The 12,014-nt window shown below is 38.5% G+C and overlaps 1 protein-coding gene and 1 pseudogene across 2 annotated transcripts in view; one reads left to right on the top strand and one right to left on the bottom strand.

Annotated features, from left to right (window-relative positions):
• LOC101300082 overlaps positions 1 to 7,511 on the bottom strand; it is a 29,375-nt pseudogene extending 21,864 nt beyond the window's left edge. Inside the window, exons 1-13 of the transcript XR_185089.1 lie at positions 7,134 to 7,511; positions 6,864 to 7,035; positions 6,548 to 6,765; positions 6,179 to 6,239; positions 5,945 to 6,017; positions 5,573 to 5,650; positions 4,859 to 5,016; positions 4,003 to 4,171; positions 3,312 to 3,774; positions 2,972 to 3,175; positions 2,705 to 2,908; positions 1,669 to 2,114; positions 1,385 to 1,528 (exon numbers count right to left, since the gene is read on the bottom strand). The product of XR_185089.1 is annotated as an uncharacterized LOC101300082 (transcript). The remainder of the gene's footprint in view (positions 1 to 1,384; positions 1,529 to 1,668; positions 2,115 to 2,704; positions 2,909 to 2,971; positions 3,176 to 3,311; positions 3,775 to 4,002; positions 4,172 to 4,858; positions 5,017 to 5,572; positions 5,651 to 5,944; positions 6,018 to 6,178; positions 6,240 to 6,547; positions 6,766 to 6,863; positions 7,036 to 7,133) is intronic.
• Positions 7,512 to 10,676: 3,165 nt separating this feature from the next.
• Positions 10,677 to 11,423, top strand: LOC101299793. The gene has a single exon (XM_004304742.1). It carries the CDS (start codon positions 10,677 to 10,679, stop codon positions 11,421 to 11,423), a length of 747 nt encoding a protein of 248 aa, XP_004304790.1.
• Positions 11,424 to 12,014: the final 591 nt, after the last annotated feature.

Here is a 12,014-nt window from a genome sequence, read left to right as displayed (position 1 = left end):
CAAACGTTTACAGAAGAGAATAAATTAAGATGAAGGTTAAATAAAAAAAATAAAAAATAAAAAGAGAAATAAAGCATTTAGAGTTATTGTCAATATAGAAAAGAATTTTCAACATTTTTTGTAATGAATTGATGCATGTGGATATTTTTGAGCCATTAGATTAGATAGAGGTTAGAGATTTTATGAAATTTACTAATTTTATGGCTTGCTCACTTTAGAGGAGCCGGATCCAACTTTTTCAACAAATTCAGACTTGAGCTTTAATAATACATCACTAGAGTCGTATTTTCTTCCAAAGATGGTCTCTTGATTGAAGTAGAGATTCGAGAGAGGAACATGGAGGCGGCTCCATCTACGAGACAGTAACTTGAGAGAAAAAGCGTCTGCCACGGGTAGAAAAGAGAGGATGTGACACAGAACTTCATCAGGCAATTCGCTCATACAATCGCCCTTGTCTTCCTCCTTGGCCGCCATCTCTACTCTTAAAACTCTTTTTTTTGTATGAAGTGGTTTTATAGAGGGTAGACTTGGATTTTATTTTACTCCAACTATATATTGCACTTTCGTCCCCTCTAAAGTTTGTATTTACAGTTGAACTAATTTAGAATTTCACTTTCGCCCCCTTAAAAGTTTGTATTTACATTATAAGTCCAAATGCACGATAGACTCGTACTAATTTAGGTCAGTTAAAGTATTTACTTTGCTCAATAACAGAAAATTATTCAAGGGTGAAAAAGTAAAAGAGACGATTATGTAGCATTGGCATTATTACACGGTCTCCCACATTGAGATTGAAGGTGACGCTCATTTGACTCTCGATTCCTTGCACGATAATTCGAAGGCCCTCAGTTTGAAGAGTCATAATGTAGTGCCCAATTTGTGAAAATAACAGCAACAATGTTGCTCATAGTTTGGCAAGGGAGGCTTTAAAACCAGTAGTCATTTACATTGTTTGGAGTCGGGGTCTCTTGGCTTCTTAAGTCGGTCGGTTTGGATTTCAGATGTGAAGTCTAATGTGCCAATCTAGTCCGGATTGTTGCCTCAAAATCATTGAATTCAGTTCACTTTGAATGAAGTTTTTATTGATAAACACATGTAGGAAGATTGTATACGCTATTTGATTTTTACTTCTCTCTAAGAAGTGTCAGAAGTGTTCAAGCATATGGCAGTATTGTATAATTAGCCGGCTATCCAGTTTGGTCCTTCAAACCTGAAAAATTTACCAAGGCCTGAAAAATTTACCCTCAATCCAAAAAACAAATGGAAAATGAATCAGATGCATCAGCGATAGAGCTCGTTTATGATATTACAATGATACAATCACATTATTCTATAATAAGGAGCAGGTGCAGCTATGAAGAGGAGTCATTGACAGTACTTTCACGTTGTCTGTGTAGCAGAAATCACCCTGTCCAAGGTCTCATCTGGGACTGTGATCCCAGTGGTCTCCAAGTCTGCGACAATGGCTACGGCTGCATCCAGTTCTCCAAGATCGAGGCATAGCGAGATAATTTCATCATAGAGAGGACTGCGACGAATGAGAACAAAGCAAGATGTGAACTCCAGTATATGGAATCAATCAGCTTGAAGCAAGCATAAATGTGTCGATGAATTGACGTTACATGAACTTAATCAAACCAGTTCATTACTCCAAATTATGAAACTTACCTGCCGAATACATAGCCAAGACTATGTGTAGTCTGTAAGATCTTCAAAAAAACTGAAGGAAGAGGAGCCTTTATGGCTGCACGCAAAATCATGGCACAATCTCCAATTGTGGGTGTTCCCCCCAATTCCATCACCTGAAATCAGTCCAGTCTCTTCAAATACTATTCTAGAATGACTTTGAATTTAGAAATAATCAGAACTTTGTAAAGCACAGGTAATGCGAAACAAATATTAGAACTTGCCTTCAGCATAACTTTAATTGCCATCTCAACTTCCCATTCTTGTGACCATCTTCTCGGAGGTTTATTCTTGTATTCTCTCTCCCATGTCCAACCCCAAGCATCGGCGATTGTATACATGTCTGATACATCAAAGATTCTCCTTTTCCTCAGCTCCTTAAATGCCTCAAACATATCCTCAGGAAACCAGTCATCATCAGCATCATCCTGCATCCATGTGCAAACTGTGTATAAATATAATTTTTTTCCCTCTCTAAGGTAGATATATAGTCCCTAACAGTAAAATAAGGTGCAATCATTCTAAATGTGGTGATAATTGTAAAACTAACAATAGATGCTGGCACACAAGTACATATTCACAGTGAGAATCATATCAAGATTATATTTAATCAACATTATTGAGAAGGGTTCATGTCGACAGATAATTAAAAAAAAAAATACAAAAAACTCTATTATAGTTATAGGTATCATGTAGTAAATTTCATTGGTGCCATGAAGACCCGTGATTGAATTACCCCTCACGAAGGGTATGTAGGGGGCAAATAGGCTTTCGATGGACCCTAACTGAGAAAAGGATCTTGGTGGCCTATTTGGGTCAACTGTTTTAATCCTCAAGGTGACTAAAACTGAAAGTCTATATACAAAATGAGCTCCCAGTCCCAGGATATTTTGTTCCTAAGAACAAGACTAGATGAATACATATGCTGAAATATTAAGTCAACGAGTTGCCCTATCCAGCTATTCTTAAAGCCCCAAGGAAAAGGGATGCAAAGCATCAATAGACTATTATGTCATACCTCAGCCGATATCCTCCGAGAAGCTCTTCTCCTTGCCTTTTTAGATGATGTACTCGTCTGGTCAGAATCTTTTAGCAGCTGTACTCCAATCATTTGAAGAGGTTTCTTAGCTTCATTTTCCTTTTGCTTCACCCTTTCTACATCTTGTCTCTCAGCTTGTTCTACTTCTACCTCCACCTCTACTTCCTCCTCCTCCTCCTCCTCCTCTTCATCATCATCCTCATCATTATCATTATTGTCATCCTCATCCTCATCATCAGCTTCAGCTTCAGCCTCATCATCTTCAACCTCTTTTGCCACATCTACTACATTGACACTATCTGTGACATCTAGAGATTCAAGTTGGCCACTATCTAATTGCTTTTCCTGATCGCTGCTGAAGCCTTCTCCAAGAAAACGGCGTTTCCAGAACTCTGTATTGCCTTCTTCCAGTTTGATCCTTGAGATTAGTTCATCCAGCTCTTCATCAACCTGAGGGTGAAATCATGTTTTGATTATCAGTCTATTGTGAATTCTCATATGCAGCAACAAGGAAGAAGGGAAGAGATTGGTTGCCAGACATTCACGTAGCACCCTAGCTAGAAAAACATGACATAAATTAATTTACCTCTTCCTCCTCCTCCTCCACTGGAGGAACCCAGAGTGGTCGACCACGGGAGCGATTTATTCTCCTTGCTTTTTGGACACGCTGGTAAAGCACATTTCTAGTTCCATCAGTTGGCAGATCTTGAGCTTCAAGTTCTTCCTTCAGTTCAGATACTACCATCTTACTAGCAGCCTTGGGCTTTAAAACACTCTGGTCAGGACCCTTTATGATCTTTTTTAACCTTTCTTCTACTCTAATATAATCTGATTCAGATGCATCCCCTAAAGCTGCAAGTCCTTCATTCTGTAAAGTTCTCAAGAGCTTTCTGTTGTGTATCTTCCAATCCTCAAGACACCGTTGTTTGAATGAGGTTTCCATAGGATTCGAATATATAAAACCATCAGCATCAGGATCTAGTGGAGTTTTCCCTCTTCTAGGCACCCACCGCTTGCGCTCACCAGTAAGCCCTCCCTCTGCAATATACCTGATTGATGAACAAATCAGTCAGCACCACCATAACAAGGTTATATCTGTACTAGTGTGTTTTTTGAAGTTTCACAGCGTGGGTTCGGTCCTAATTACCCATAGTATGGAAGTGAAAGAATAATGAAACATAACAAAGCAAAGCAATTTCAAGTATAAGAATAGCAAAAGAGAAAGGACTGGACAAGGGGGAGTCAACTTTATAAACTACCAAAACACAAGCACAGACCTGGCCATGTAATCAATCTCATGTCCAAGTTCAGCTTCCTCTTGCAAAGGTTCAATCCATGAGCTCACTAGTGTCCGATACTTTCTGCTCAAAATCATAGCTCGCGGTGGAATAGGCTGGTTGTCTTGGGCCATCGCTTCTAAAGCTTCTAGCAACTCGACCACTCTTCCTAAAATAAAATATAACAATAACATAACATAACCATCAAGGAAGTACTAAACTATTGAATCTCAGATTGGAAGTCCATAATGTAGGTTAACTGTGAAATCAATACCAACATCAAACAATAGTATGATAGGTTACTGACACCACGAGTCAAATGGTGAATTTTCAGAAAAGCTACAATGCTTCTATTACTGATCTTTCTTGTTTCATATCCTACATGCAGTAGGACAGTTCCCAAATAAAAAAGCACTCTAGAATCAAATCCAAACTGAATAAGACTAACATGTTTGCATACAAACTAAATCCCATTGCCTTATTAGTGCCAGGAAATGTAGTCATACGATCTGATGCTTCCATAGAAGCCAATGAGATGCTATAAGCAGCATTGACTTCTATAATTGAACTTGATTTTGCTATGCCTGCTTATTTATAGGCTACATAAAAACAACATATGGACTCAAATCAGGTTGCTTTTGCAACACAACCTATGAAACTAAATGAACTGACCACTCTAGAAATCACTTCAGCAATTTTGACTCGGTCAAATCTACTACAGTACTCTATATAAATAATATATAGTAAAAAGTAAAATAGAAATCATCTTATGTACAGAAATCATGAGCCATCATATAGTGATGTGAGAAAACTTTTGATACCTTTGTTAGGAAGAATAAATGAAAAAAATGTATACCTTCTCGACATAAAGCTCGAAGATACAAAGATAAGGGGTCCCCAAAGTTTCCCTCATTATGTAAAACTTTTGTCCCTCCTTCGTAAAATCTGAGAGCACGAAAATGTCGTATTGCCTCTCGTACAACACAATATTTGGTAAAACACTCAATCAACAACCTGTACATCAAGTAAAAAAGAAATAAACATATATTGTAAATAAGTTACAATGTTAACAGAGAATGTTAATTAACTTGAAATAATTATGCAAGACAAAAGGAGAGACCATTGAGATAACAAAACTATAAGACACAGTTGGCAGCCAAAGCTTGAAATTAATCAAAGGTCAATAGTCCTACATAGTATGGCAAATGGCCGGAAGCAGCTGATTGGGTCTCTAAACTACTGGATATAATCCTGATATAGTTTAGCCCTCATTTTGGCATTAAGACCTCTAGTTAGGCCTCATTTGGGTCTGAAAACTCCAAGACTGATCTTGTAAAAGGTCTTTAGGGTTAAGACTCTCTAATTCCAAGTGCACTACAAATCCAATTATCTTGGTGTCAGTACATTATAGTATGGAAAACTGAAGAGGCATTTGAGTAAAATCAATTGGGACAAATGCCAAGAGAACTCACAGTGAACTAGAATGGATTGTGACTTTTAAAAGGTTTTAGACAATAAAGAAAAGAAAAAAAATGAAAGAAACACCATTAACATTTACATAAGTACTTACGCATAGGTTTTCACATTAGGCTGCAAACGCTTGTGGTCTTCAACCATCATCCCAAGCAACTCAGCAACATCTTGCACTCTGCATATCATTTTAACATTTGAGGGAATGACCAGTATCATGAACCAAAGTACATTGAATATTGACGTTGAAACAACAGTAAATTTGACAAAATTCCACATTATTAGATAAGAAAAAGTTAATGCATATGACACCTAGCTGACTGCTATCTTCAGATTCACATTGTTATTCAGTCCATCACATGCATGATTCATTTCATAACTTGAGATTGCTTCCTACGGAATACTACCGGTTACAAATATTCAGAACTCATAAAGAGACATAGCAGGAATTATTTGTGGCTACAGAAACTACCTATCATAAGATTCAGCTCTGGTATATGCTTGAATCACCCAATTATATGTCTCTGTATCAGGTTTCATGTATTCTGTTTTGTAAAGAAAACTATAAGTATAAACCCTGAAGAACAGAAAACAAAGGCTTTTGAGAAGCATTAAACTTGAAGAAACATAAATATAACCCTGCAGCCAGCATTATATAGAAATCATATACAGACAGAAGTACCAAAAAAGACAATAAAAACAAAACCTTCTCCATACTGCATGTTCTCAAATGTGGCAAAAGCTATTTCTGGAATTCCACAAGTAGCCTTCAACATTTGAAAAGGAAAAGTATCAGCGCCACACATGTTTGCAGTAACTACTAGCAACATATTGACATTCTATACAACTATCAGCTGCTATATTAGACTCCAATAACTATGATCATGACCTTATTTTTTGTTATTCTTTTCTTAATTTTTTTTTTCTAATGTTAAGGACACTGAGGTACGATCCTATAGAACAGGTCATGTTCAAATAAGGTCATATCCTTTTCTTTAATCTGTTTCAATAACGCATCTAATCACGTAACTACTCAAAAGAAATACTACGTTGAGATAAAAGTACGCAACAACACCTGCACACTAAGAAGGCAATTGAAATGAAAAGTTGTTGCCATCCGCCCAGCCGCCTCCATCTCATAAGCAATATCCAACGCATTTGAATGATCCCCGACTTTACAGTCTTCCACTATAAGAAGATCATAGACCTCATCCGTAGCTCTCAGCCCACCTTTCGCACCCTTCAAGAACACTCTATTGGCATCATCCAAATAGCGTGTCCGAACAAGCACCTCTGTCCACACCAAAAAAACTCATACAATCAACCCCAAAATTCAACAAATAGATAATCAACAACAATGCGCAACTCATCAAGGCCAAACAAGTATGTACCAACTAGAAGTATCCAAGCTTGGCGAATGTCGTAATTTAACTTCTCCATTGCTGCAAGGATCTCTAATCCTCTTGTAGCTCGACCTTTCGAGGCGAACAGCCTGATCAATGCGATGAAGGTTTCGTGGAGAGGACGAAGCCCCGAGCTCAGCTCCCTTCTCAACGTTTGCATCTGAAGTAATTTCAATTTCACACACTCACACAATTTCAATCTTCCCTCAATTCAAACAAATTTACAGTGAAGTAGCGTTGAAGTGAAGAAAAAGTTACCGCGGACTCGGCGTCGCCGTTCAAGGCGTGAGCGACGACCAATCCGTGGAAGGAGCGAGGGCCGGGGCTGAGGCCGGCGGCGACCATGTCGTAGATGACGTCGGAGACTCCGACGGCGTCGCGGTTGCGGGCGCGGGACATGAGCTCCTCCATGAAGGTGAAGCGAAGGCTCTTCTCGGCGGCGGAGGAGGAGGAGGAGAGTAAGGAGGAGGAGGAAGCGGATGAGTCATCGTCGCCGCGCTTGGGCTGGCGCTTCTTGCGGCGGGCGCGCTTCTCGGGGGCGGAGACGGCGGAGGAGCGGACGGTTAGGGAAACGGCGTCGTTTTGGTGGTGGAATTTGGAAGGGAAGGTTGGGAGGGAGAGGAAGAGAGTGGACATTTGGAGTGCATAGAGAGAGTTGGATAAGGCGGGTTTCCTTTTTTTTTCTGCTCAAAAGTCAAAACCGCTGAGCGGGAGAGAGAAAGAGAGGGTTTAACCTCTTTTTTCTTTTTTCGGACAAAGGGGTTTAACGGTTTTTTTTTTTTCAGTTAATTTAGGGGTTTGGGCTTCTAAAAATAACGCCGATTCAGTTCTTGGCGAGACTCACTTGAGAGCGATTTTGAGGAGTGTCGAAGATAGCGAATAGTTTTGATGGTTGGATTGTGTTATATGTTATTATGTTAACTTGGAAAGATACAACGTATTGTTGAATATATTCTTTTTGCGACAAGTTATTGTGGATCCGCCAACCGGAGACTGATGTAATAATGTAACTTACATGTACCGAGTTGTACATGTGGATGAGTACACAAAAAGAGAAAAAAAAAAACTATATGGAATGGGTCTGATGATCTAAAATGAAAGTAAACATGTGTATCGGTTTGTTAATTAATAATTCAATATATATATATATGTCTCTTTCTTTTTAAATTTTAACTATAGCAAGTTTATAGATCAGACGTTGTCACCTGAGTATATGAAATGGTCATGTTCCTTAAATTTAAACAGACACTGAAACAAAAGGAGGAAGTCGATATCGGCGAGACTGCTGATCGAGATCAAGCTAGCTCTTGCTTTTGAAATATATAGTGGATTGATGATTCTTAATTCATGATACAACTTCAACAACTTATACCCCTTTTTGTTTGGCTGAGCTGTTGAGGATCAATTCAAGATAAATTGTAGGACGTGTCAACTGTTAAGAATTAAGACATATGGGTGAATTGGGTTTTTTAGAGGGAGTACCGACACAGCTTGATAAGCTAAATATTTCAGGTTAGTTTCATCAAAATTTCAGCTTACAAGATTGATGTCTCCTTTCGAATATTTTGACAGCTGAGTTGATAGAGAATAGCATCCGTAGTTCGTTTACGATAACTCACAGCTTGTCCCCCGGCCCGGGGTTTATAAACAGGTTTCAATGTTTCATCATCACCTGTAATACGATGACATAATGTAGAGCATGACTGCAGTTACTGCAGTTACGGGTGATTATCAATTCCTGCACGAACATGCATGCCGATTTGATTAAGGGTAAATCGGAATTCTATGCCAAATGCTGATAGAGAGAACTCCTAGTTGTAACAGGAACGCATGATTTAAACCGGATTAGGCCAGGTATTCATAATCCTTAGAGGAATTATTAGCTGGTCCCGGCACATATCTGAGATGATGTTCCCAACCAATAAGTCATTGACATGTGGGTGTCTTTTTACACATCACTCACCTCAGTTAGTTTGAAAAAACGGTGTTAATGCCTGTCAATGTCATTACCATAGAAACTGAGTGTAGAAGAGAGAGATTTAAGAGGAGAGAGAAAATAGATCTGCATTTCTCTCTCTCCTCCGCCACAAACTTCCGAGCACCACCGTGACCCACCTTCAACACTACTAGACTCACCGGCTTCTGATGAGTTCGTTTCTACCTCCGCGGTCGTCCGATGAAATCGAAAATACAAGTACTCAGAATTCTCTCTGGGCACCCAAACCTTTTCCCCTTACGGCCTCACCCATGACTACAACGATGCAAGTAGTTTAGAAATATTATTGAAAAACTGTAATGATGAGTTTACCCTAGGGATGGCAATGGGTAGGGTAGGGTACGGGGATCAAAATACCGTACCCATACCTTTTTACATTTTTCATCCCCGTACCCGTCCCCGTACCCGTAATTAGATAATGGAGATTCCCCGTACCCGTACCCTTTGGGGATTACGTTTCCATACCCGTACCCGTACCCGTTAACAATTATGTATTAAATTAAATTTTTTTTTTAAAATTACGAAATACAATTATATAAAAGTATGAAATTAAAATCAAATACCAAAATAAATAAGTTTCATACTTCAATCCAATAAAAATAAATACAAGTCTTGGTTAAAACATAACAATACCGGTAAATTTCATTAAGAGAATAAAAATACATAATAAAAAGGAAGGTCCATTAAATGTTTATTAAGAGAATTACAAATTTTTTTACATAAATATTTATTTATAAATTATATATAAATATATATAATAATAAATTATATAATTATATATAATAATATTTTCATCCTTAATGGGTGGGGATGGGGACGAATATCAAAATACCATACCCGCCCCGTACCCGATTTAAGAATCCGAATACTAAGGATCCCCATCCCCGTTACCCGTTTATACCCGTATATCTTCCCCGTTAGGGTCGAATACCCGTGGGTACCCTACCCGCTGGGGATTATTGCCATCCCTAGTTTACCCTTCTGGATTTTCCCAAACACAACACCATTAACTAAAAAAATATTGAAAAATAGGAAACGTGAATTGAAGACCCATGATTTTTGAGAAAATTAATTAAATAGGTTTCATTATGTGCTAAATCGATGATTGACAAGGAAGATTCAGCCAAACAAAATGGATGAGAGATGAGGATTTGAGTTTTGGAATACAAGGCCATGGAGAGTGAAGGAGAAGACCAGCATTGCATGTTTGAGGAATTACAGATTGACGAAGTTAACAGCCGTGCTATCCATTTAGGTATGATTTAAAATATTGTATACGTGTCCTTGGCTTATTGGCTGGGAACACCAGCTCAGATATGTGCCGGGAGCTGCTAATAATTCCTCTAATCCTTAATAGTTTGAATTAATTCCTCTAATCCTCTGGCAAACTTGCCTGCGCACCTACTGGATTCAGTTGCAGGAAGATTATTATTATCATCCGATTATCTCTAGTTTAGTGTGGTTTGTAAGTCATGGTTTGATGTGGCAAAACATAATCATCAGACCCATCACAAGAGTCATCCTCAACCTCCAATGCTCATGTTTTTCAATGGCAAAGAAGATGCTTGGAGTCTATACAATGTCGTAGATCATAAGGTCCTTGATTTGCAGTCAAGACTTCCAAACAAGAGATTTTGCGGGTCTTCTTAGGGTTGGTTAGTTCTTGTGGAACCAGATTTTTCAGTAACATTAATAAAGTCATTATTCACTAAGTCAAATGATAGGGCAGGAAGAGAGAATATAGTCATTCGTCTTCCCCAAATAAAACCTCCAGAACCAAGTGTGGAAGATATCGGAAGAAAGGTATGGCATGGGTTGAAGATTGTGAATACTATGTTCTAAAAGCTACAATTACGTCGAACCCGATAATAAACGCAAATGAGTGCGTGGTTTTTGTAATATACATGGAACAAAATCAAATGGCTTTCATTGGATTCAGTAAAGACACAACATGGACTTATATACGTACAGAAAATGAAAGCATTGCAGATTTTATTCACTGTCGGGGAGACCCCGAAGACAAAGTTTATGCCCTTGGGAGTCATGGAAATCTTCTAACGTTCAATATTAATACGTCCGACTTCAACTCGGATGTAAACTCCTTGGAATGTGGTATCCCTCCAAATAGCTTTATCAGGAAATATATATTGTGGATTCATATGGGATTAATGATTGACAGGGCTTGTAATTGGGAAGATCCTGAAGAGCTAAAGAAATGTTTTGCCAAAGAGTTCAAAGTTTACAAATTTAATTTTGATAAGTGCTTGTGGATTGAGAAGAAGGAAACCCTAGGGGATGATGTTGCTCTTTTTGTTGGAGATAATCTCTCAATACGTGTGGTGGCTTCAAAGTTTCCGGGATGTAAGCAAAACTCCATGTACTACAACCATGATTTCGATGAAATTGACTTCCATGACTATATGCTAAATGATTTTGGTGTATACGAAATGGAAACGAAGAGCATTTCAAAGCCTTGCTCCTCGCATGTGATGACCTTATTAGAGATGGTCAATCATCGTCCAATTTGGTTTACGCCAACTTTTCAGTTGTAAATGACTATTAGTAATTTGTTATGTCAATTTGATGCTTCCAATTTGTTAGTAATTTGGTAACTGGCGTCTCTTTTGACTAATGGAATACTCTAGTTCTTGACTAGAACGTTTACTTAAAATGAAAAGAATGGAAAAATGAAAAGAATCTGATCGATGATATGAATCTGAAAGAAATTGGATTAGACTCCATTAGTGAAGTATTCAGTTACCTTATGCTAGACAACGTACTCATTGCATCATTCTATAAGTGAACTTAATTGAATAATTGTCACAGTTCATGTATAGTCCGGAAACCTAAAGTTGATGGCTTAGCTTCCAAAGTCCATATTGGGACTGTTTCTGGCAGAGGTTTGAGCAATGGCTCCTAAAGTTGATGGTAAGGAAGTCAGGGAAAACCTCCAAGAAGGCTGATCCCAAGGCTCAGGCATTGAAGACTGCCAAGGCTGCAGTGAAGTCAGGACAAACCTTCAAGAGGAATCGAAGGCTAGAAACAACAAGACATCAATCGCATTCCACAGGCCAAGGACATTGAAGAATGAAAGGAATCAACCCCAAATACCGGTACCAAGCAAAGATGGACAAATAAACGCA

This window comes from Fragaria vesca, linkage group LG6 (assembly GCF_000184155.1).
Source record: "Fragaria vesca subsp. vesca linkage group LG6, FraVesHawaii_1.0, whole genome shotgun sequence".
Taxonomy (NCBI): Eukaryota; Viridiplantae; Streptophyta; class Magnoliopsida; order Rosales; family Rosaceae; genus Fragaria; species Fragaria vesca.
The sequence above is the reverse complement of the archived record's forward strand: the minus strand, read 5'-3'. Positions and strand labels throughout refer to the sequence as shown.